We start from the raw sequence: 26,045 nt of genomic DNA, 5'->3' as shown, positions 1-26,045 counted from the left end.
CTAAAATGTTTGATAAAAAAAAAACAACTTACTCCTTCCATGGGATACTCGTATCTAATTCGAATTAAATCTTGCAAGTTGCTCATCGTTGAAAAATAATCTTAAAAAAATCGACAAAAAAAATTGTTTTTAAAAATTCACAGTATTATCACTTAATAAACATATTCTACTATTTAGCGTAAATAGTAGAATACTTTTACACTTTGGGGAAAAAAAATCACGTTATATATTATCACGTTAAAACTTTCACTCGCATGCAAATTCAGCAAAGACTGACGCTGAAAATCGATCTTCGGTGTCATGTACTATTGAGACCGCCGCCACCGCAAACCCCGCGTCCATCCTAAAGTGCTGTTGTGGTGTCATGTACTATTGGGACCGCCGCCTCCGCAGACCCCGCGTCTATCCCAAAAAAATGCGTTTCAGGCAGTCACTGCGGAGTCCACCCCTAAATGCGTATCAATATTATAACGCGAACAAGAAATATTAAAGAAAAAAAGGAAGAAAAAAAACCTATATAATAAAAAAATTCTTACCTTCTCCACACCCTCTCCCTCTCCGTCCTCCTCCTCATCCTCCGCTGAATTCTTAGTCCTCTTCCTCTTCCTCTTCTTCTTTACCCACCGTCTTCTTATTCTTCTCTTCTTCCTCCACCGCCTTTTCCTCCTCCTCTTCTTCCTCCTCTTATTCTTCCTCCTCTTCCTCCTCCTCCTCATCTTCCACTGAATTCTTATTCCTCTTCCTCTTCGTCCAAACCCTCATCGAAATTGTAAATGAGACAATTAAACACAATTCTATTAATGCTTACTCGCTTGAGATCGTCAGCCTCATCAGCAGCCTCGATGAGGCGATAGAACAGTCCTAATTCATCTATGCGTATTCGAGTGAGATCAATTATAATATTATCATGAATCTCCTCTAAGAAATAGGAGGAGACGCTCTCTTCTTCAGTTTCTTCTTCTTCCACTTCCACTTCCTCTTCCTCTTCCACTTCCTCTTCTTCCACTTCCTCTTCTTCCACTTCCTCTTCTTCCACTTCCTCTTCTTCTTCTTCCACAGCCTCATCAAGATTGTCGAAGAGGTGTTTGCGCAATTTTTAACGCGCACATGCCTGAGATCGTCCTCATCGGCAATTTCAATGATCCGATGGAACAGTTCTAATTGACGTATAGTTGAGTGAGATCTGATATCACTCTGACTCTCCTCTGAGAAAGAGGAGGAGGAGGAGGAAACGCTCTCCTCTTTAGTTTCTTCTTCTACTTTCTCTTTCATTTCCTTTTCCATTTCCTCTTCCTTCACAGCCTTATCGAGATTGTCGATGAGGTGTTTGAACGCAACTCTATTGATGCACACATGCCTGTGATCATCCACCTTGGCAATGAGGCGATTGAACACTTCTAATTGATCTATATTTAATTTAGTGAGATCAACTGTGATATTATTCTCAATATCGTCTAAGAAAGAGGAGGAGGAGGAGGAGGAGGAGGAGGAGGCAGTTTCCTCAACTTTTTGTTGTTGTTTTTGCATGTTATAACTGCACAATAAAAAATTATCATTTCACTTAATCACAGAAAATGTGCAACAATATTCTATCATTAACGCTAAAATAGTAGAATATTGTTGCACATTGGGGGAAAAAAAAAATATCACTCACGTCTTAACACGTCTTGCGCGCGGACAAAGCAGAACAAAGACTGACGTTGAGAATCGATCTTCGCCGTTGAGAAGCGAGCCTGCCTAGGATCTATAGGGGGTGAGAGGCAGTTGTATATAAAACACTTTAGATCATAAGTGCCGTCACGAAAAGTTATCGCTATAGCGCGTCGAGATATAGGATGAATGGATGGATGGATGGATAGACGGATGGGAAGTAAAGAAAGTACATATATATAATGATATGAACAAAAAAAATTTTTTATTCACATATTATTACATCATTTCTTTTTTTTTTACGTATTAAAAACTAAAGCCAATAGCTCGCAATCGACGAGCTGATGTTTGTTAAAAATATCACTATCGCGTATAGCGTTTTTGGACGCGATGTTGGAGAATCGCGTATACTTGACATTAACCGTATCGACGAGTCGGGTTAATCGTTCGAACGTTACATCGATACATTCGTCAAACTCAAACATACGTCGTAGCGTCGTTTCGGTCATCATCATGCGTACGGACGAAGAATTGAGACGTACGAGCGTAGCATCGTTCAGCATGCAAACGCTGACGGTTAACGGTCCAACACTTATAAAATTGTCCTTATATTCGTTTCGCAGCATCTTGTAAACATTCCATCGCTGCTCGTAGAAACCTTTCCACGTTTCGAGAGACAGCAGCAGTTCATGTCCGCGATGATCTCCCAGGGCGATCTCCACGTAACTCGGTGGACCAACGTTGATTCCAATTTCCAAAAATTTATAGCCCGTAGTCGTCAGATCGTAACGTCTACCCAATAAACGCATCTTGCGATGTTCCATGCTGTGTATATATATATAATGTTAAAAAAAATACATAATGTTAAAAAAAAACGTTTCTTTTGCATATAGGATGTTAAAACTTACATGTTACTGCAGTTCTTCTTCGTTTCGTACGATGCGTTGCTGTCTTCAGCGTAGTACATTTTTCAACCGTTCGTACAAGCGAGTATCGCAAGACTAATTGCACCCGCGTAAATTGCGATATATATATAAAACTTCTAGAATTGAAGAGGGGATAACTCTCCCCTCTTTTTTTAAGAATTGCGAACTTGTTGCAACACGTTTTATTGAGTCTTTCTACGTTTTTTTATTTTTTATTTTTTGTTCGCGAGTTTATTAATGCTTATACTTTATGATTTATATTTCGATGGCATCGATGACGTTGGTGATGAGCACGTTGGTGACTTTGACACCTTTTCTCCAGGATATTCCCAATATCTCGCTTTTTCCTTCGAAGGCGGTGGACTTGGCGGACTTGGCGACAATGGGCAGTACCCCTTTCGCTCGATTGATTTTCGACGTATATATTCCTTTATTCGTCCATGTCTTAACGCTCGTAACTGAAGCTCACGATTGAATGAAAAAAAAAGTCTAATATACTGCCTATATACATTGCATATATGTACTGTCAAATGTACTGTCTGATCGGACACGTCGCGACACGTTTTATCAAGTTTTATCTTTTTATGTATTTTTCTTTGTCACGAATTTATACATACGTTTATACATACGTACATACGTTTATACATACATACATACATACATACATACATACATACATACATATATATACATACATATGTACATATATACGTACTACGTACATACTTTTATACATACGTTTATACATTACAAAGGAAGGAAAAAGAAATACATAATAAATACGTTAACGTATTTTTATTTAAAATATTCTTTTGCAACCACCACAGTTATATATTTTCAATACATTTTGTAACGCGCAATTCTTAACATGTTGTCCACATCGTATAATATTAGTAACATCTAGATTAGATAAAGATTCCATGTCTTCGTAAACTGCGTCCAAGGCCTCGATGTACATGCGTTCTCGCTCATCGTCCAGAAGCAAGTTCTGCAGCCACGTTCGTTTCTCGCGCCCCTTGACATACACGACAGCATCATCTTCAAATAGCCATCGTAATTAGACGTTTCGCCTCGTTGTACGGGATCGTCCCGTCCTCCCATTGCAATCCATGGTGATAAGCAATCAACCAGGAAGCGCAAGACCTGTCGGATCTTGTCAAAAATTTCCATGGCACGGGACTCGTAAAAATGTAATGCGTGAGAACGGTCCCCTGTTTCAACACCGCTACTTCCTTCACGATAAATTTCTTGTTAACGATGAATCCTTGCAGATCCACGAACGTTGGCACGAGCATGTTGTCGAGAAGACTGCGGTCGATTGCGGTCGATTGCGACGTATCGTAGATCTTATATCGTGTCAGAGGTGCATCTTAGGTAATTTTGCGCACAACATTGGTCAATGGATTATACTGAACCACGCGATCGTGTATGATGAGACAATAGGCTGTTGTATTTGCGGGTACATCCTCTTTACATTCAAAGTCTAATCGCACGTCCACGGTGCCACTCTTGACTGATTCGTTCTGTCGAGAGCAATCGATGATCACGAATGGACCATTACGTAAAAAAGTTGTAAAGGTGAGACTCGGCTCGAGATACTCGTATCCGTAGTAGCCCTTGCAGAAACGCGCGTACAAGTCATACAGAATCGCACATCTGTTTTTGTCAAAATCCAGATTCAAGTCATCGTACGGATAACATTCCGAATTCAGGTAAAGTTTCGCATTGGTTAATTTGCAGTCGTCGAATCGACTTACATCCTGGGACATGACGTTTTTTCGACCTGTTTGCATAGCGAAAATAACGTAGCGCGGCTTGTCGAGCTGAGTAGCCGTCTTGATGGCCAACGAATGCTTGGTTGTGCTCTGCAAGAGCGGAAATTCGTACAGATCCCACGAACGAAAAGCCATGCTCAGATATCGTCCGCTCTCCAAAGCGCGCAGCATCAACAGCTTATTTATCTCGCTCAATAACACGTGCGGCATTCGCCACTGTACTTTGAATAATTCGAGCGTTGGCTCTACCGCCGGATCTCCCGTCAGACAATTGTTGTCGTTGCGCGCTCGTATTAAAATCAACTCGTGACGAGCGTTGATTACCACACGTTTGTAATCTTCGCAAAATCCCAGCAGTACATAGAGCGGTACACAGAAATTAAAATATCCGGCTGCAGTAGTCTGCGCATCCCAGCCGGCATTCCGTAGAATCACGCTTCTGTCGGATGACACTGTTACATAGTTTTTGAGCGTGTTAGTTATATCCACATTTCTATTACGGTCAATCTCCACACCATTGAGTTCATATCGAATCTCATCGAATATGAACGCGACGCAATTATTTCCCAATGTCACATGAGCACCCTGGACCACTTTGTTCTTCGTCAGTTTTCTCTCGACATATAGAAAGCTTTCGTACGGCAGTGTATACAGATCCTGTTGCTGTATGAGTATTCTTATTTCGTCGCTGTACCCAAACGTGATGTTGGCGAACGGGTTGTACGTGTGAGTCTCAATCTTGACGATGCGATCGTCGAAGATCGGCTCGTCTTTAATGTTTAAGATATCAGTCATCTCAAATGTTGTGCACCGCGAATCCCAAAGACTTTAAAAATGTAACGTTGAGTTGAGCGAGTGTTATCGAGCTGTGGCGTCACCGATCCTGATACGTTATCTCTCTGCGTACGCTCCGTTCCGTTCAGCACGAGCATTTCACGCTCACGTTATTACTGTCGCCGTCGTACGTGCAATCTAACGGTGATCTCTTCTCCTCGAAAATCAAGCAATCGTCCGTTTTGATCGACGATGCTATCGTTAGATCTGTAATGCTCCGTGCGATGATCGACAGGTAAATGATTTGCGTCGGCCTCTCCGATATCTTATATCCTGGCGCCACGCTCGGCGAAAATTTATGTATCGTGTGCACGCTTTTGCCGTTGCTGTATGCACCCGCGGTCACGTTGCACTCTACGCGGATAACATTTACATTCATTATTGATTGACACGTCCGATTCGTGCCACCTTCGCGGCTGCAGTATACGCTTCGACGAGAATCCCAGCAGCGATCCAATGCTGTTGGACTTGTCAAAGTTTATTTTGTACGCACATCTAATCTCACATTTCATCGTGTTGTAGTTTGCGTGGAGCGTAATCGGGTATTCTTCACCCTCATCATTATCATCATCATCATCAGTGTTATTGTTATTGTCATCACCCACTACATCAACGGTTTCAAGTGCGTCGCGGTGCGGACGTTTTCGTAAAATCGCGCGTTTCAGAAATTCATTTATATCTCGCACTTCGTACGAACCCTCGGGAATTGTAATTTCCACGTCGTCTTTGGTGAAATAAAATTTGTTGTTCGATTCGTTTACGTTCGGTATCATGTGATAAGTCTCAAAAATCGCCAAACCGAGCTCGTAATCTCCGTCACTCAAATCTATGATGGGGAAGTAATTCGCCGCGAGGACGGTGCTCTTTCCGCTCAGCGTAAGCGTCAACGACATGATGGAAAAAGCGTTCGACTAATACTAAGATTTCACAGCACCTCGTCGAGCTTTTTAAATTCACGCGCGTCTACCGTTTGCAGAAACCGCAGACACATCTGTCCGCAGAAACTCTGATCGTACGTCTGATGAGACGTGCGATTGTACTCTATCGCCATAGCGTCGTTCTCGAAATATCGCACCAGTTCCTTAGGCGGTCGAAGATTACCGAAACTGTCAAAATACATGACGCGATTGTTCCTCTTCGCGTACGCTACCCAGTGAGTACCAGGCCCCGTCGCATCGTCCAGATTCACGATACCGCTTTCGTTTCGGCGCACACCGTTCGTCGGTAACGCGTTACGCATGAAAACGCCTCTAAAGTATGGTACACGCATACGTCTCGCGAGCTCGTTCAATTGTACATTGGTAGTTGCGCCAGACGGCATTTTTATCGTCTTTTTGACGTTTTTTTTTTCTTTGCAGCTACGCCCTATCCATGTTTGTATGGACCGAGATACAGTCCGCGTCCATATTTGTACGGAGCGAGATACAGTCCGCGACCCTGTTCCATCGCGCGATCGTGACGTTGCAGCTCTTCGAGCTGACGTCGCGCGGTTTTGCTATCGTTTACCGTTTTTGCCACGCTGGCTGCTCCGCCGATCAAGGACCCGAGTGCACTCAACATTGGTAGAAACGGTAACGCACCGCCTCGTTTCGCCGTCGCGCGGTGCATTCCCGCACATTTCTGATCCTTCGAGCCGGATACTCGCCGGCATCCGCAGTGTCGAGTGCATCGCGTTCAGTTTGCTAGTGCTGAAAAGAAATCATGAGTGACGAAATAACCGCCTTGCTGACCACCCAGAGTGACATCCATGGTCGCATGGCCAGGTCAGTGACCAATTTGAAGAAAATGGGGACGGCCAACATCACCCTCCACGCAGTCGAAACCCGTTCGGCGCTTCTCGACCAGCTGTGGACGAAATTCGAAAAGCAACACGAGCTTATTCGAGCACATTACAAGGAAGCCTTCGATCAGAGTGAGTACAACACGTCTCAATTTGCCGATTCCGTCGAAAACACGTACGTGCAGCAGCGCAGCCTACTGAACGATTACCGGACAAAGCTCAAAGCTGAGAAATCAAGTACAGCTCCTCCAAGTGAATCGGGAACCGATTATTCTACCAAGTCGGCGCTGCCGCGCTTAAAAATCCGATCGTTTTCGGGCGCGTTTGAAGACTGGCCTTCATTTCGGGATATATTCTTGTCTATCGTTGGCAACAATCCGTCTATCTCAAACGTAGAGAGATTTCACCATTTAAAGCATTGCTTGGAAGGATCCGCGGAGGCGTTGATACGCCCGCTGGCAGTAACCGGAGACAACTATTCGCGCGCGTGGGCGCTGCTCTGCAAGCATTATGAGAATAAACGGGAGATGTCGCGCTCCAATTTTTGCACGTTCACCTCAGTGCAAAAATGAAAAGCGATACCGCCGAGGAACTTAGCCGCATCAACAACGCCGCGATCAGTGTCGCGAACGGCCAAGAAAGTATTGGGAGACCAATTGACTCACATGGATTCGACCTTTTGAATCACCTAGTCATCGAGCTTTTCGACCCGAAAACGCGTCTCGAGTGGGAATCGCACATGAGCGATTCCACGGACTTGCCAAACCACGACACGTTGCTGGACTTCATCACAAGGAGAACGCTGACTATCAAAGCCGCCAAACCAAAATCGCTCAAGGTCTCCGACAACCCGTCGCGATCTGCCAAGTCGCATCACGTCAAGAAATACATCGAATCTTCACAATGCGTCCTATGAAAGGGTAAGCACCACGTGATGGTGTGTGAAGAATTCAAGAAGAAATCCGCTGTCGACCGCAAGGCCGTTGCCGAAACTCACAGGCTGTGCTTCAACTGCCTCGGCTCTCATACATTCGCGAAGTGCCAGTCGACGAGGACGTGTTCCACGTGCAAGTCTCGTCACCACTCAATGTTACACGACGCGTACGTTTCACCGAAACCTCAAGAGGTGAGCTCACTGTCGGCAGTGCGCCGCGACAACGACTACAAGGTTATTTTGCTCGCAACTGCGCGAGTTTCCATCGCTGATCGTCACGGCAATCGGCATACCACATGCGTGCTCATCGACCAAGGTTCGGAAATTTCTTTGATTTCCGAGCCTCTGGTCCAGCGCCTTACGCTTGCCACGCTCTCGATCCGCAATCGAAGTCATCGGCATCAGCGGCAAAAGCTCCGGGCCCAGCAGGGGAAAGGTGACCTCGCTCAACGTGACCTCGTTAACCACAGGGACCGACTTCACCGTCGGAGCCTTTATTCTGCCACGTCTTTCGCTTTACCAAGGCTCTCACGCAAGGATCAGAATGGAGTGGCCACACTTAAAGGGGCTCCAATTGGCTGATCCGGACTACGCAGCAAACTCTATTGAGCTACTTTTTGGAGCGGAAGTATGCTCAATCATTCTCCAGGATGGTCTTCGCAAAGGAGGCCTCCAAGCGCCTATCGCTCAAAAGACACTGCTCGGCTGGATCCTATCGGAAGGTTGCGACCAAGTAACCAACTCAGCACAGCATCACTCGCTTCAGTGCACCGCAGATCATGAGCTAGCCGAACTTGTGCACCGCTTCTGGGAGCAGGAACGAGAGATGTCCGCTCCCGTCGCACTCACGCCAAAAGAGCAGCAATGTGAAGACATTTTCGCGCTGCAGCACCAACGCACTGCCGAAGGACGATACATAGTGCGACTACCTTTTGCATCTCCGCCGATGACGCTGGTTGAGACGCGAACATCTGCTGAACGACTCTTAATCGCCATGGAGCGACGCTGTGAGAGAGACGTACGATTCGGCGATCTCTACCGCGCCTTCCTGAAGGAATACGAGGACCAAGGTCACATGGAATTGGCGCAAGAACCTCCGAATTCTAGCGAAGATCGGTGCTACCTTCCGCATCACGGCGTCCTTCGAGAATCCAGCACCACGACGAAGCTCAGGGTCGTCTTCAACGGATCGCAGCGTACAAGGTCCGGTGAGTCACTCAATACTCATCTGCTAGTTGGGGCTAACTTGCTGCCACCCCTCGCGAACGTATTTCTGCGGTGGCGGTGGCATTGGTACGCGCTAGTGGCTGACATCGAAAAGATGTATCGGCAGATTCTTGTTCATCCCGACGATCAAAGGCATCAATGCATTCTTTGGCGACACAGCGTTAATGAGCCTATACGCGAGTTTACATTGAAAACCGTCACTTACGGTCTCGCTTGCGCGCCATTTCTCGCCATTCGCACTTTGCGTCAACTCGCCGATGACGACGGATCGCGTTTCCCTCGAGGCGCAGATGCGTTACGACATGACTGCTACGTCGACGATCTCGTAACCGGAGCGCATAACAAAGCCGATGCTATCGCTCTCCAAGTCGAGCTCCACAACCTCTGCATGGCGGGCGGGTTCTCTCTCCGAAAGTGGGCCGCCAACTGCCAGGAGCTTCTTCGCGACATTCCGCCCGAGTACTGCCCCACCAGAGACTCGCGGTCGTGGGAACAAGAGAACCACTCAACTCTGGGATTGCGCTGGTATCCAGCCAGGGACGAATTCGCCTTCTCTGTTCCTCCTCGCACCGTCGTCGCGTTTACCAAGAGAAGTCTGCTGTCGGAGACCGCTCGACTCTTCGAGGCTGGCTCCAGTAACCATTCAAGCAAAAATTCTAATTCAGTCGGCCTGGCTGCAACAGCTAGACTGGGACGCACCATTGCCGTCAACCATCATTGGAAAGTGGAAGAGGCTCTGGGAAGAACTTCCACTGCTCGAGAAGCTCAGAGTCGGCCGCGGCCTGGCTCGGCACCGGCGACCCGAGCTCTCAGCTTGAATTACACGGCTTCACAGACGCGTCCGAAAGAGGTTACGCCGCTGTGGTGTACCTTCGCATCACCGCAAACAATCAGACAAAGACTCGATTATTGACAGCCAAAAGCAAGGTCGCGCCGATTAAACTTGTTTCTCTCCCACGACTCGAACTCTGCGCCACCGCCTTACTTTCAAGTGTACTCGTGCACACGCGCTCTGTGTTAAAACTAGTTGCAACACCACTGATCTTGTGGTCAGACTCCAAGATCACGCCCCACTGGATTCGAGGTCACGCCTCCCGCTGGAAAATACGTGGCCAACAGGGTATCACGAATCCAGCAGCAACTTCCGGAGGCTCAATGGCGTCACGTCCCGGGCAAGAACAACCCCGCCGACTGTGCCTCCCGGGGACTGACACCACGCGAGCTCCTCAGCCATCCCTTGTGGTGGACGGGTTGCATGGTTATGCGGGAATCCGACGCAATGGCCAAGCGTCGATCAGGAACCCATCAAGGACGTACCGTAGCAACGTGCCACCACACTCGCGGCAGTCATCAGGAGCAACCACGAGCCGGAAGAATTCCTCAGGTTCTCTTCATTACACCAATTGCTGAGAGTGACTTCCTGGTGCTTGCGTTGGCGTCACCGCAGTCGCTCAGTCAGATCTGTGGACAATCAGCTCCACAGGTCAGCGCTTCTCCCTGCCGAACTCGACGCAGCACTCCTTCAATGGATTCGCATAGTGCAGTCACTCCATTATCAGGAGGAGATGAATGCTATCGAAAACAAACGCTGTCTTGCAAGATCTAGTCATCTGCGAATCCTCAGCCCGTACATGGACGAACACGGAGTCCTGCGAGTCGGAGGACGCCTCAAGCACGCAGAGCTGTCTTTCGACGAGCGACATTCTCTCATCGTGCCTCCAAGGTCATGGCTCACTCGCCTGCTGGTGGAAGCCTACCATCGCCGTACTCTCCACGAAGGAGTTCAGATGACCCTGGGAATGCTTCGCCTCCGGTTCTGGATTCCACAAGGCCGAGCAGTGGTCAAGCGATGGCTGCATCAGTGCGTGACATGCACTCGGTGGAAGGCTGCCACTCCGCAACCGAAAATGGGAAACCTTCCTCCAGGAAGAGTGACTCCTGCACGACCATTTCTTCACGTGGGCATCGACTACGCCGGGCCTATATTCATCAGGACGAGCAAAGGGCGTGGGCACAGCGCTCACAAAGCGTTCATCGCAATTTTCATTTGTTTTAGTTCCAAGGCCGTTCATCTCGAGGCTGTTTCAGCATACACCACCGACACTTTTCTGGCTGCTCTCCGTCGCTTCACATCTCGCCGAGGACTTTGCACGGACATCTATTCCGATTGCGGCACCAATTTTTCGGGCGCCGACCGGCAACTTCGAGAGATGCTCCGAGCCTCCTCGTCAAAAGGACGAAAAATCGCACACGTCGCTACATCAGAGGGGATCCATTGGCATTTTAACCTCCCTTCGGCACCACATTTTGGTGGACTCTGGGAGGCGGCCGTGAAATCTGCTAAGTATCACCTGCACCGAACCATCGGCGAAACCAGGCTCACCTTCGAAGAAATGAGCACCCTGCTTGCACAAGTGGAGGCATGCCTGAACTCCCGGCCCATGCATGCCCTCTCAGACGACTCCGACGACCTCACGGCTCTGACACCAAGTCACCTGCTCATCGGGGCATCACTGCTGGCCATTCCCGAGCCTTCCTTGTCGGACAAGAAGAAAAATTTGCTTTCCAGGTGGCAACTTGTCCAGCGAATGCGACACCACTTCTGGCAGAGATGGTCACGCGAGTACTTACACACTCTGGCTACCAGACCGAAATGGACCAAGGACGCTTTGCCATCACGCATTGGATCGCTATGCATCATTCGTTCCAAGCTCTCACCACCAAATAAGTGGCCACTGGCACGGATCACGCAGCTACATCCTGGAGACGACGGCGTAGTGCGAGTGGTCACAGTCAAAACAGCCTCATCCGAATTAATTCGTTCTTTAGTCGAATTAGTTCTATTGCCAGAAGATGCTACCGCGTTTGTCTCGCACGCTAATGCATCGAATGTAAAGGAGAGCTTGAATTGATCGCCTATACGTTCGTGATTCATTGCTTCAATGGTATTTTATCATATAACTCTCGTTCACGTTTCAAGCTCTTCCACGGATTCATTGTATTGTATCGCGTATCTTATGTACGTGTTTACGGTTTTATTGTAATCTCAATGCATTCATCGCATCGCAAGTACTTACGCAAGTACGTGTGCGCCGACGTGCTGTGTCGTACACGAGTACTCAGGTTAAAAGTTCGCAAGTACAACGAAATGATTTACCGCGTAAATCAAATGTTCGCACTCTCAAAAGAAATTTGCAGCCAGTAATCGCTCTCGATCAAACAAGCATCGCCCGCGGTAACTTTTATACATATATCGTCACGGAGATGACGAGGCGGGCGGGAATGTTTGAGATCGGTAATTCGGAAAAAAAGTAAAAACTCTTTCGACCGACAGTAATTGTTATTGAACGCACGCATAAGGCGAGCTCGTGATTTCATCTCGAGCCTGACCTTAAGCCTCGTCAAAGTCAGGGATTCGTCGTTCTTTAGTCTTTTCAAAACAATTCGGTACACGCAAACAGGCACCGGCAACGGACAATCGAAAGTTCTAGAACAATTCAATTCGCGCACGCGAGCGCCGCACTCCAACGAATACGTCACGCGCTGTCACCAATCCCACGTACGGATTTTCTGTCGCGCATGACTGTTACGTTGAACGTCGTTAGAAAAGAATCCAAAGCGCCAATCAATTTTGTACAACCAATGCCACGTAATAATTACGATTGTGGCAAAATTTTATTGGATTTCTCCCAAGAAGAAAGCCCAGGCCGAAAGCAATAAATGCTTCGATCTCGCCGTTCCTCCTTCTTAGACTTCTTAGACTTCTTAGAGTTCTTAGAGTCTGTGCGAGAATGCACCGCGCGGAACGATTCGAGTGAGAGAACGGCACAAGGTTGATATGATGCACGACAGTAAAGAGAACTCCGTTTCTTTTAATTTAACAAAAGAATTTTCTTTAATATAATCAGTTACAGAGTCAAAGAATATAATTAATTAAAATTAGATTAACAAAATATCAAATGCGGTCACCTTTTCCAAAATTGTATGTGGAATCGCGGTGATGGAAAATCTCGGCGATTTTCTCGGAACGAGTCGTTTTATCGCGATTTCACTAAGCGGTTAGCGCGGCGATTTAACGAAGCGGTATAGTAGCGAGACTATGATTCTAAGAACTCGAAGAACTTCTAGAAATAAGAACTCTGAGAAGTCTAAGAATTCTAAGCGGTGTAGACGGTATGAGCGGTGTAGACTATTTTAGCAATCTGCGCAATCTGCCTTGAGGACCGGCGAGATCGAGGCATTTATTACTTCCGGTCCGGGCTTTCTTCTTGGGAGAAATCCAATTAAATTTAGCCACAATCGTAATTATCACGTGACATTGGTTGTACAAAATTGATTGGCGCTTTCGATTCTTTTCTAGCGACGTTCAACGTAACAGTCATGCGCGACAGAAAATCCGTACGCGGGATTGGTGACAGCGCGTGACGTATTCGTCGGAGCGCGGCGCTCGCGTGCGCGAATCGAATTGTTCTAGAACTTTCGATGTTCCGTTGCCGGTGCCTGTTTGCGTGTACCGAATTGTTTTGAAAAGGCTAAAGAACAATGAATCTCTGACTTTGATGAGGCTTAAAGTCAGGCTCGAGATGAAATCACGAGCTCGCCTTGTGCGTGCGTTCAATAACAATTACTGTCGGTCGACCGAAGGAATTCTTACCTTTTTTTTGAATTACCGATCTCGAACATCCCGCCCGCCTCGTCATCTCCGTGACGACATATGTATAAGGTTACGCATAGAGATTACCAAAAAAACAGTAAACGCGAAAATAAAGCAAGCGATACAATACAATGAATTCGTGGAAGAACTTGAGCCGTAAACGAGAATTATCTGATAAATAACATTGACGAAATGATTCACGAAAGTACACGCGATCAATTCAAGTTCTTCTTTACATTTGATGCACTGGCGTGCGAGATAAACGCGTTAGCCTCTTCTGGCAATAAAACTAATTTGACTAGAGGACGAATTAATTCGGATGAGGCGGTTTTGATTGTAACCACTCGCACCACGCCGTCGTTTCCAGGATGCAGCTGCGTGATCCGTGCCAGTGGCCACTTATTTGGCGGTGAGAGCTCGGAACGCAGGATGCATAGCGATCCAAGGCGTGGTGGCAAAGCGTCCTTGGTCCATTTCGGTCTGGTAGCCAGAGTATGTAAATACTCGCGTGACCATCTCTGCCAGAAGTGGTCTCGCATTCTCTGAATAAGTTGCCACCTGGAAAGCAAGTTCTCCTTCTCGTTTGACAAGGATGGCTCAGGAATGGCCAGCAGTGGTGCCCCGATGAGCAGGTGACCTGGTGTTAGAGCCGTGAGGTCGTCGGAGTCGTCTGAGAGGGCCTGCATGGGCCGGGAGTTTAGGCATGCCTCCACTTGTGCGAGCAGGGTGCTCATTTCCTCGTAGGTGAGCCTGGTTTCGCCGATGGTTCGGCGCAGGTGATACTTAGCCGATTTCACGGCCGCCTCCCAGAGTCCACCAAAATGAGGTGCCGAAGGGGGATTGAAATGCCAACGGATCCCCTCCGATGTAGCCACGTGTGCGATCTTTCGTCCTTCCGCCGAGAAGGCTCGAAGCATCTCGCGAAGTTGCCGGTCGGCGCCCAAAAAATTGGTGCCGCAATCCGAATATATGTCCGAGCACAGTCCTCGGCGAGATGTGAATCGACGGAGAGCAGCCAGGAAGGCGTCGGTGGTGTATGCTGAAACAGCCTCAAGGTGAACGGCCTTGGAGCTAAAGCAAACAAAAACTGCGATGAAGGCTTTGTGAGCGCTGTGCCCCCGCCCTTTGCTCGTCCTGATGAAAATGGGCCCGGCGTAGTCGATGCCCACGTGAAGAAATGGGCGTGCAGGAGTCACTCTCCCTGAAGGAAGGTTCCCCATTTTTGGTTGCGGAGTGGCAGCCCTCCACTGTGTGCATGTCACGCACTGATGCAGCCATCGCTTGACCACCGCTCGGCCTTGTGGAATCCAGAACCGGAGGCGAAGCAGGCCCAGGGTCATCTGGACTCCTCCGTGGAGAGTACGGCGATGGTAGGCTTCCACCAGCAGGCGAGTGAGCCATGACCTTGGAGGCACGATGATCGGATGGCGCTCGTCGAACGATAGCGCTGCGTGCTTGAGGCGCCCTCCAACTCGCAGAATTCCGTGCTCGTCTATGCACGGGCTGAGGGTTCGCAGATGGCTGGATCTGGCAAGGTCGCGCTTGTCCTTGAGAGCTGCTCTCTCCTCTTGGTAATGCCGTACCTGCGCTATGCGTATCCACCTGATGAGCGCCGCGTCGAGTTCGGCTGGGAGAAGCGCCGACTCGTTGTGCTGACCGTTCACAGCACCGACCGCGTGCCTACGGTGACGCCAACGCACGCACCAGGAAGTCACCCTGAGCAGCTGGTGAAGCGTCGAGAATCTGAGCAGTTCTTCCGGCTCGAGGTTGCTTCTGACGACTGCTGCGAGTGTTGTGGCCCGCCGCTCTGGTACGTCCTTGAGTGGCTCGAGGTTGACGCTTGGCCATAGCGACGAATTCCCGCCCAACCAGGCCGGGCCCGTCCACCATAAGGAATGGCTGAGGAGCTCACTTGGTGTCAGTCCCCGGGAGGCACAGTCAGCAGGGTTCTCCTTGCCCGGGACGTGGCGCCATTGAGCCTCTGGAAGCTGCTGCTGGATTCGTGTCACCCTGTTGGCCACGTTTTCCAGCGTGAGGCATGACCTCGAATCCAGTGGAGCGTGACCTTGGAGTCGGACCACAGGATTACTGGCGTTTTCGTCAGGTCCAGCATAGAGCGCGTGTGCACGAGCACGCTTGTAAGCAAGGCGGCGGCGCAGAGTTCGAGTCGCGGGAGAGAAACGAGCTTGATCGGCGCGACCTTGCTTTTGGCGGTCAACAACAGAGTCTTCGTGTGGTTGTTCGCGGTGATACGGAGGTACACCACGGCGGCGTAACCTCTTTCGGACGCGTCTGCGAAGCCGTGCAGTTCGAGTTGAGAGCTCGTGTCGCCGGTGCCGAGCCAGCGGCCGACTCTGAGCTTCTCAAGCAGGGGAAGCTCTTCCCAGAGTCGCGTCCACCTTTCAGAGATGGTTGAGGGCAATGGTGTGTCCCACTCTAGCTGTTGTAGCCAGGCCGACTGAATCAGAATTTTCGCTTGAATGGTTACTGGAGCCAGCCATCCGAGCGGGTCGAAGAGTCGAGCGGTCTCCGACAGCAGACTTCTCTTGGTGAACGCGACGACGGTGCGACGAGGAACAGAGAAGGCGAATTCGTCCCTGGTTGGATACCAGCGCAATCCCAGCGTGGAGTGGTTTTCTAGGTCCCACGACCGCGAGTCTCTGGTGAGACAGTACTCAGGCGGAATGTCGCGAAGAAGTTCCTGACAGTTGGCGGCCCACTTTCAGAGAGGGAACCCGCCCGCCATGCAGAGGTTGCGTAGCTCGACTTGGAGCGCGATAGCGTCGTCTTTATCGTGCGCTCCGGTTACGATATCGTCGACGTAGCAGTCGTGTCGTAAAGCACTCGCGCCTCGAGGGAAACGCGGTCCGTCGTCATCGGCGAGCTGACGCAGCGTGCGAATGGCGAGAAATGGCGCGCAAGCGAGACCGTAAGTGACCGTTTTTAATGTGAACTCGCGTACAGGCTCATCAACGCGGTGTCGCCACAGGATGCACTGATGTCTATGGTCGTCGGGATGCACAAGAATTTGCCGATACATCTTCTCGATGTCGGCCACTAGCGCGTATCGGTGCCACCGCCACCGCAAAAGCACGTTCGCGAGGGGTGGCAGCAGGTTAGCCCCAACTAATAGATGCGTATTGAGCGACTCACCAGACCTTGTACGCTGCGATCCGTTGAAGACGACTCTGAGCTTAGTCGTGGTGCTGGATTCTCGAAGGACACCGTGATGCGGAAGGTAGCACCGATCTTCGCTGGAATTCGGAGGTTCTGGCGCCAATTCCATGTGCCCTTGGTCCTCGTAGTCCTTCAGGAAGGCTCGGTAGAGATCGCCGAATCGTGCGTCTCTCTCGCAGCGTCGCTCCATGGCGACTAAGAGTCGTTGCGCAGGTCTTCGCGTCTCAGCTAGCGTCGTCGGCGGAGATGCAAAAGGTAGTCGCACTATGTATCTTCCTTCGGCAGTGCGTTGGTGCTGCAGCGCGAAGATGTCCTCGCATTGCTGCTCCTTTGGCGTGAGAGCGACGGGAGCGGGCACTTCTCGCTCCTGCTCCCAGAAGCGGTGCACAAGGTCGGCCAACTCGTGATCTGCTGTGCACTGAAGCGAGTGGCGTTGTGCTGAGTTGTTTACTCGGTCGCAACCTCCCGATAAGATCCAGCCGAGCAGCGTCTTTTGAGCGATAGGCGCTTGGGGGCCTCCCTTGCGGAGACCATCCTGGAGAATGATTGAGCATACTTCCGCTCCAAAAAGCAACTCAATAGCGTCGTTTGCTGCGTAGTCGGGATCTGCCAATTGGAGCCCCTTCAGATGTGGCCACTCCATTCTGATCCTTGCGTGAGAGCCTTGATAAAGCGACAGACGTGGCAGAACAAAGGCTCCGACGGTGAAGTCGGTCCCTGTTGTTACCGAGGTCACCTTGAGAGTCACCTTTCCCCGGCTGGGCCCGGAGCTCTTGCCGCTGATGCCGATGACCTCGATTGAGGATCGAGAGCGTGGCAAGCGTAGGCGTTGGACCAGAGCCTCGGAAATTAGAGAGATTTCCGAACCTTGGTCGATGAGCACGCGTGTGGTGTGCTGATTGCCGTGACGATCAGCGATGGAAATTCGCGCCGTTGCGAGCAAAATGGCCTTGTGGTTGTTGTCGCGTCGCACTGCCGACAGTGAGCTGACCTCTTGAGATTTCGGTGAAACGTACGCGTCGTGTAACATTGAGTGGTGACGAGACTTACACGTAGCACACGTCCTTGTCGACTGACACTTCGCGAATGTATGAGAGCCGAGACAGTTGAAGCACAGCCTGTGAGTTTCGGCGACGGCCTTGCGGTCGGCCGCGGATTTCTTCTTGAATTCTTCACACGCCATCACGTGGTGCTTACTCTTGCATAGAACGCATTGAGAAGACTCGGTGTGTTTCTTGACGTGATGCGACTTGGCAGATCGCGACGGGTTGTCGGAGACCTTGAGCGATTGTGGTTTGGCGGCTGTAAGAGTAAGTGCTCTTTGGTTTATGAAGTTCATTAGCTCTTTAAGAGTGGGCATGTCGCTCGAGGCGCGTGAGAGTGACTCCCACTCCAGGCGAGTTCTTGGATCGAAGAGCTCGACGGTAAGATGAGTTAGTAGATCGAAGCCATGAGAGTTGATAGGCCTATCAATGTTCTCCTGGCCGTTGACTACCCTGGTCAAGGCGTTGAAGACGCGGTTGAGCTCCTCCGCACTTTCGCTCTTCATCTTAGCCACGGCGGTAAACTTGGAGAAATTGGAGCGAGATAACTCTCTCTTATTTTCGTACCGCTCGCTTAGCAGCTCCCATGCGCGTGGATAGTTGTCTTCGGTCATCGCTAATGGTTGAATCAGTTCCTTGGCAGGACCCTCCAGACACGTTTTCAGGTAATGAAATTTCTCGATTGCTGAGATTGATGAATTGTTTCCGACAATGGATTGGAAGAGATCTCAGAATGTAGGCCAGTCTTCGAATGCGCCAGAGAACGAACTAATCTTGAGGCGAGGCAGCGACGGTTTTCCGGAAGACACATTACCTTCTGTTTTGGAAGCTGAGCTCGGGTCTTTCGCAATGAGTTTCGTCCGATACTCGTTCAGCAGGCCGCGCTGCTGCACGTACGTGTTTTCGGCGGAATCGGCAAATTGAGACGTGTTGTACTCACTTTGATCGAAGGCTTCCTTGTAATGTGCTCGAATAAGCTTGTGTTGCTGTTCGAATTCCGTCCACATCTGGTCGAGAAGCGCCAAGCGGGTTTCGACATTGTGGAGGGTGATGTTGGCCGTCCCCAATTTCTTCAAATTGGTTATTGACCTGGCCATACGACCATGGATGTCACTCTGGGCGCTCAGCAAGGCGGCTATTTCGTCACTCATGCTTTCACTTGCGAATTTTTCTCTCTCTGATTTTCTTGATGATGCTCGCATTGGACGCGATGCACTCGACACTGCGGATGCCGGCGAAAATCCGGCTCGAAGGACCAGAAAATGTGCGAGAGCGCACCGCGCGGAACGATTCGAGTGAGAGAACGGCACAAGGTTGATATGATGCACGACAGTAAAGAGAACTCCGTTTCTTTTAATTTTAACAAAAGAATTTTCTTTAATATAATCAGTTACAGAGTCAAAGAATATAATTAATTAAAAATTAGATTAACAAAATATCAAATGCGGTCACCTTTTCCAAAATTGTATGTGGAATCGCGGTGATGGAAAATCTCGGCGATTTTCTCGGAACGAGTCGTTTTATCGCGATTTCACTAAGCGGTTAGCGCGGCGATTTAACGAAGCGGTATAGTAGCGAGACTATGATTCTAAGAACTCGAAGAACTTCTAGAAATAAGAACTCTGAGAAGTCTAAGAATTCTAAGCGGTGTAGACGGTATGAGCGGTGTAGACTATTTTAGCAATCTGCGCAATCTGCCTTGAGGACCGGCGAGATCGAGGCATTTATTACTTCCGGTCCGGGCTTTCTTCTTGGGAGAAATTCAATTAAATTTAGCCACAATCGTAATTATCACGTGACATTGGTTGTACAAAATTGATTGGCGCTTTCGATTCTTTTCTAGCGACGTTCAACGTAACAGTCATGCGCGACAGAAAATCCGTACGCGGGATTGGTGACAGCGCGTGACGTATTCGTCGGAGCGGCGCTCGCGTGCGCGAATCGAATTGTTCTAGAACTTTCGATGTTCCGTTGCCGGTGCCTGTTTGCGTGTACCGAATTGTTTTGAAAAGGCTAAAGAACAATGAATCTCTGACTTTGATGAGGCTTAAAGTCAGGCTCGAGATGAAATCACGAGCTCGCCTTGTGCGTGCGTTCAATAACAACTACTGTCGGTCGACCGAAGAAATTCTTTCCTTTTTTTTTGAATTATCGATCTCAAACAGAGTCATAGTCTCGCTACTATATCGTTTCGTAAAACCGCCGTGCTAACCGCTTAGTGAAAACCGCTATAAGACAAATCTTTCGAGAAGTGCCGAGAAAATCGCCGAGATTTTCCATCACCGCGATTCCAAATACAATTTGGAAAGAGTGACCTCATTTAATATTCTGTTAATCTAATATTTAATTAATTATATTTTCTGAATTTGTAACTGTGCATATTAAAGAAAATTCTTTTGTTAAATTACAAAGAAAGGAGTTCTCTTTACTGTCGTGTATCATATCAACCGTGTGCCGTTCTCTCACTCGAATCTTTCCGCGCGGTGCATTCCCGCACATTTCTGGTCGCCTTTTTTTTCGTCGTTTTCTTCTTCGGTTTCATGCCCATGCCGATCTTGGTCTTGGCTTTCATCGCTGCCCAGACGGTAGCTGCGACGGCTCTCTCGCTCAGAGCCGAATCTCTCGCGACGACGCGTCCTAGCGTTTTATCGGCGAGTACCTTGTCCGCCGTGTGTCTATCGGTAAGATCGTTGCTTCGAGAATACGTAATGTCGTGTTCTCGGCACGCCGCGTCCAGCGGATTTATGCCCGCGTCACCTCTGATTAATCGTTTCGTAAGTCGAGTGCCCGGACCGCAAAACTGATAACCCGGAATATATAACTCGAAAGGAAGCGCGTTTATCGCTCGATTTAGCAGACTGCCGCGCGACGCCGACATTCGCTACAATCCTTTATCTTCGGTGTAGGACCGTCGATATGCGTCCGCTGCCACGGCTGATTGTAGTGTTCGTCGCAGCGACGATAAGTTCGAACCTCCGAATCTGCCTTCACGTGTTCCGGAAGCTTGTCCCAGACGTGTTCGATGTATTCACCGTACACGCGTAAGAGTACGACCTTCGGTATATATTGTAACTGCTCGGCGCTCAAATCTCGAATATCGGAAGGATGACACAGCGCGAGATACATTTTGCTACTGCGCGATTCGCGGATTCGTGCACTTTTAAATAATCGTTTGAGAGCGCGTAATCTTTAGTGTGAGCATGAAATTCATGCTGCAACCGCTGACGATACGTGTCACAAACTGTGACGTGAAATCGCAAATGATGGGAGGCAGTGCGGAGAAACGCAAGCACGGCGAAATGCTGCCGAGTACTATACGCGCGATCATTTGCGGCCCGTCGAATTGTGGTAAAACCAACGTTCTCATAAGTTTGCTCGAGAGTCCAAATGGCGTACATTTCGAGAACGTGTACGTCTACTCGAAATCACTGCAACAGCCAAAGTATCGATATCTCGAAAATTTATTTACATCTATCGATGAAATCGGCTACTTTACGTTTTCCAACAATAGCGACATCGTTCCATCGAACGAGGCACGCCCAAATTCTATTTTTATCTTTGATGACGTGGCATGCGACAAACAGGATGCGGTGAGAGAATATTTTTTGATGGGTCGCCACGCGAACGTTGACTGCTTCTATCTTTGTCAGACGTACGCGAGGATACCTAAACATCTGATACGCGACAACGCGAACCTGCTGATCCTGTTCAAACAGAATTGTACCAACTTGAAACACGTTTACAATGATCACGTGAACACCGACATGTCTTACGACGAATTTTGCACATTGTGCAGTGACTGTTGGCAAAAAAAATATGAATTTTTAGTAATAGACAAGGATAGTGCGCTTAAAGACGGGAGATACAGAAAGGGATTTAACGAGTTCGCAATACTGTAACGTGACTAGTCGTTGTTGATACTTCGCCAGAGACGAACATGGCTGATGTGCGCGAGCGTGAAAAAATCGCGAGAGAGATCGAGAAGACGAGCGAGTCGATCCGCAAGAAACATCGCGCTCTGAAAACCGGTAGAATCGAGGAAGACATGGCATTGGACAGACATTTTAAGCCTATTATCAAACCGCTGCGACAAATCGTTAACAGCCCCGGTGTGCACGCGATAAAGAGACAGTCGCGCGACGATGACGCAGCGTCTGCCTCCAAACGCGAGAGGAAGGAAGAAGAAGAAGAGGAGAAGGAGGAGGGAGAGGGAGAGAAAGAGAGTGAGACGTTCGAGCGTTCCGCGATTTCGGATAAATTCGATGATCGATCGCACGATCGTGTACAGCCGATAACCTCCACTCCGCGTACGATGATCGTACCGACGATAGAATCGTTGGATAACGTTTTCGAAACGACGGACGACTCGCTAGCAACAAAGGTTCAAAATCAGTTGCAAACGTCGGAAGGTCGAGAGGCGTTGCAAGCCGGCTTGGGTCCGCTGGGTCAAAAGTACGTCGAGACTGTCCTGAGGGGAGCGCGAGATAAACAGAAGAGTGGTATAGATTATGTATACGGCGTTTACCTACACAAGGATGGATTGATGTTTGGCAATAAACGTTTCGACGTGGATGATGCTGACAACATAATTATCGACGGTGTACGATACGCCGGTTCACCCGGTCTTTACGAGTTAATTTTCAAGAGAATTCCCGACGATCTCCTTTACACGGAAGACGATATGAACAAATACAAGAGCATGCTGCTGGCGACGAATACGCACAAACACAAGCATCATTCGCAGGGCCGATTATTGAGCAACAGGGGATACAAGTACAAATATCGCGCCGTTGATGTCGATCACACCCAAGAAACAGAAGAAGAAATCTGGAAAGGGATTACCTCACGCAATGACATTAAATGACAATGCGATCGATTACGTGCATTGGGACGATCCCAATGAGCTGGTGGATCGTCTACGATTGCTCGACGCTTCGCACCGAGCGGGCAACAACGCTCACGATAACGAGATGCTGTCGATTATCGAAGAACTTCGCGAAGCCAGTCTTATTATAAATTAAATTGTGTATCGACGAAACGAGTCAGTCGAGTGACGTCAGCGAGAAAAAAAATACTTTTGGTCTTTGTATTACACGTCGAATCATGAAAAAGAAATCCAGCGAAAAGAGAAAAATTAGCTCGGAGAGACGTCGACTCGTCGAGGAATTGCACGCTCCGGCGAGAAGTAATTTTCCACGAAGACGCGTCATAGTTCGAGGATACGACGATTTATGGTAGACTGATATTGTCGAGATGCATCCGTACTCGAGTTTCAACAGAAGCCACCACTACATATTCATCGTCATCGATGTGTTGAGCAAGTACGCGTGGGCCGTACCGCTCAAGAGCAAGGGTGGAAGCGAAACGGCTGATGCTATTGTTGAGATAATTCGAGCAAGTGGAAGATGTCCTAAAAATTTACAAACGGATATGGGGAAGGAGTTTTACAATGTTGATGTGCAGAAAATTTTGAAAAAACACAACGTTAATCACTATTCCACGTATTTGACATTGAAAGCGTCGATAGTCAAGCGGTTCAATCGTACGCTTAAAAGTGACATGTGGAAGATGTTTACACTCAACGGCAATTACAAGTGGATCGACAAGCTGCCGCGTCTCGTATCAGATTACAATGCGCGCAAGCATCGCACTATCGGCATGCGACCAACGTAACTCCCGCGATCGCCGAAAAACTCTTGGACACGGTGTACAGCATGATAAAAATCGCTGGTCCAGCAAAATTCAAAGTGGGCGATTCGGTACGCGTGAGCAAGTACAAGACGATTTTTGAGAAGGGTTATACACCAAATTGGACCACCGAGGTGTTTACGATCGTTAAGGTGCAGCGTACCAATCCCGTAACATATCTACTCGAAGACTATCGCGGAAAATCCATCGCTGGTGCGTTCTACGAACACGAGTTGCATCGCGCTACTCATCCGGATGTGTATCTCATGGAGAAAGTACTACGCAGGAAGGGAGACAAGGTATACGTCAAGTGGGGATTCGATGGATCGCACAATTCATGGATACACAAAAACAATGTCATTTGATAAAATTTTTTTTCGCATATTTTTTTTTCTACATGTAAAAAAAATATATCAATATAAGTATATAAAAAATATAAGTATATAAAAAAATATAAGTATATAAACTTTTTTTTTTTATTACTTCCCATTCATCATCATCATCTTCGTTTTGGAGTATACAAAATGTATAATTATTTGTAACAATTTATGTATGGAGCAGCATAAATGATAAAAAACATAATACATAAAATAAGTAAAGTAAATTAGAATACTAGTATATAATACGTATATAAATGTTAAAAAACATGCGATATGTATTATATGAAAGTACAATAATCGTAATACATAAAAAATAATACTTGTATAAATGTAAAAAAAAGTGTAAAGTACAATAATAATACATATAATAGCAACATATAATATACACAATACATATATTGTATTACAAAGGTATCCGCCAATGTCCCCATGGTAACGTCTCCGTCGAGTCCGGTACGACGTATCGTTTGTCGTCGTATGGACTCAGAGCGATTTTCGATTCGGATATCGTGTACACCTCGTGTAATTTAGATCGTATACACGATTGACGGCGAGTCATTTCAATCTCTTCGTTCAAACATCGCGTGTAATCGTCAAACGTTATCGTTCGCGCTACGACGTTATTCTTTACGCCTTTCGCCTTTTTAATGTCCTTCTTGCTATCCACTCTCGCCGCGTACATCTTCGCTCTAAGTCCAACAAATTCGGTCATTAATACACCGTTGTTTTCATCCTTCATCAGGCCGAGTACTTTTTTGTTCGCGAGAGGCATATCGTACACGTTGTCTGCCGGATAATCGCTCGTGTCGAATCTAGCGATATCATGTTTCATAGTCTCGTAAACATTGTCGCATTCTATATAGTAAATGAGACTATCCGTGTCGGTGTACATGATCTTGCATTTGTCGCGATACATTGGTGACATGTACTCGTGATGAAATTCATACAAACAGACTTTCGATATGTCAAGTATGCACATACCCACGTAAATCGGCTTGTTGAATTTTACCTCGAGTTTGCGCATTTCGACGGCAATCAAATTTTCCGCAAAGACGCTGCGACTGTGAAAATTCGGTTTCGCGATCATTGCCTCCGCGTACCGTCCGTTTTGTTATTAATTTGACATCAACGTGGTTGCGCACATTCTCCATAGTTTTGCCGAATACTGCATTGTTCATTAGTTTATATAAATTTTTTTCGAAATCGTTTTTCGCGGACGTTCTAAATTGTGTATTGAATTTAATATAATCGTGAAGCCATGGAGATTGCGCGAATTGTAGTACTCGATGGATCTTTGTTACGCGAAGACCGTGACGAGTACATTATTGCAGTAATGGATGACGTAACGCTGCTTATCGTACAACGTCGCTAGAAGTTTATCTTCGCGCTTGCCAGGCGGTTTATCGCGCGTTGGATAGAAAGGTAGGTCAGTGTGTCGGTCGTGTAGATGCTGCGGATATTCGAGATCAATCTCGAGAATATAACCGGTAGGTGAATCCGGAGCGATCGCGCTCACGTCAAAATTCGCAACATCTTCGACCCACCGAAATTCGGTGTGTGGTAAAGGTTGACACATCGCCCACCCGTACAGATTATTCACATCGTAGTACATCAAGTATGACGACGGTTTCGACGGATCGAACGAACACATGTACTTGTTATTAGTCTGCGCGTATCTGCCGGAGCATTGACTGAGACCACCGCGTATACTGCGCTCGATGAACATGACCATATCAATGTCAGTGAGCAACTCGAATCTTATGCGTGTAAATTTCAGCATGGCGTCCCACATGAAATCTGGCAATGTATAGTAATGCGCGGGATCGAGACAGTAACTCGCGATGCAGCTATTGCGGAAATTTTCGAAAATGTCTGCTAATAACAAGACATCAGTTTTCAAGTACAGATCACTGTACTCGCCGAGCGTTCGAATGGAGAATCGCTTCCAGATGTTCGCGGCGGTAATCGCTCTCGGAT

General features: G+C 48.1%; 5 protein-coding genes and 1 pseudogene across 5 annotated transcripts; 2 read left to right on the top strand and 4 right to left on the bottom strand.

Annotated features, from left to right (window-relative positions):
• Positions 1-1,937: 1,937 nt before the first annotated feature.
• On the bottom strand, positions 1,938-3,119 carry LOC147908368 (uncharacterized). The gene has a single exon (XM_087410812.1). It carries the CDS (start codon positions 2,472-2,474, stop codon positions 1,950-1,952), a length of 525 nt encoding a protein of 174 aa, XP_087266938.1. The 5' UTR covers positions 2,475-3,119; the 3' UTR covers positions 1,938-1,949.
• A 172-nt stretch (positions 3,120-3,291) lies between these two features.
• On the bottom strand, positions 3,292-5,146 carry LOC147908367 (uncharacterized). The gene has a single exon (XM_087410803.1). The coding sequence runs from the start codon at positions 5,144-5,146 to the stop codon at positions 3,947-3,949; it is 1,200 nt and encodes a 399-aa protein (XP_087266929.1). The 3' UTR covers positions 3,292-3,946.
• A 2,753-nt stretch (positions 5,147-7,899) lies between these two features.
• Positions 7,900-12,038, top strand: LOC147908366 (uncharacterized). Its single transcript, XM_087410103.1, has 5 exons — positions 7,900-8,215; positions 8,292-9,976; positions 10,181-10,609; positions 10,733-11,133; positions 11,183-12,038. The coding sequence occupies exons 1-5, from the start codon at positions 7,900-7,902 to the stop codon at positions 12,036-12,038; spliced, it is 3,687 nt and encodes a 1,228-aa protein (XP_087266229.1).
• A 1,957-nt stretch (positions 12,039-13,995) lies between these two features.
• LOC147908365 (uncharacterized) lies at positions 13,996-19,283 on the bottom strand. Its single transcript, XM_087410102.1, is given in 3 exon segments — positions 13,996-15,790; positions 15,859-16,499; positions 16,590-19,283. Coding segments are annotated over 3 exon segments (5,049 nt in total). The 5' UTR covers positions 19,203-19,283.
• A 1,896-nt stretch (positions 19,284-21,179) lies between these two features.
• LOC147908364 (uncharacterized) lies at positions 21,180-23,115 on the top strand (annotated as a pseudogene).
• A 1,351-nt stretch (positions 23,116-24,466) lies between these two features.
• On the bottom strand, positions 24,467-25,155 carry LOC147908363 (uncharacterized). The gene has a single exon (XM_087410237.1). It carries the CDS (start codon positions 25,153-25,155, stop codon positions 24,472-24,474), a length of 684 nt encoding a protein of 227 aa, XP_087266363.1. The 3' UTR covers positions 24,467-24,471.
• Positions 25,156-26,045: the final 890 nt, after the last annotated feature.

Source organism: Acromyrmex echinatior, chromosome 10, assembly GCF_024713525.1.
Source record: "Acromyrmex echinatior isolate Ae372 chromosome 10, ASM2471352v2, whole genome shotgun sequence".
Classification (NCBI taxonomy): domain Eukaryota; kingdom Metazoa; phylum Arthropoda; class Insecta; order Hymenoptera; family Formicidae; genus Acromyrmex; species Acromyrmex echinatior.
The sequence above is the reverse complement of the archived record's forward strand: the minus strand, read 5'-3'. Positions and strand labels throughout refer to the sequence as shown.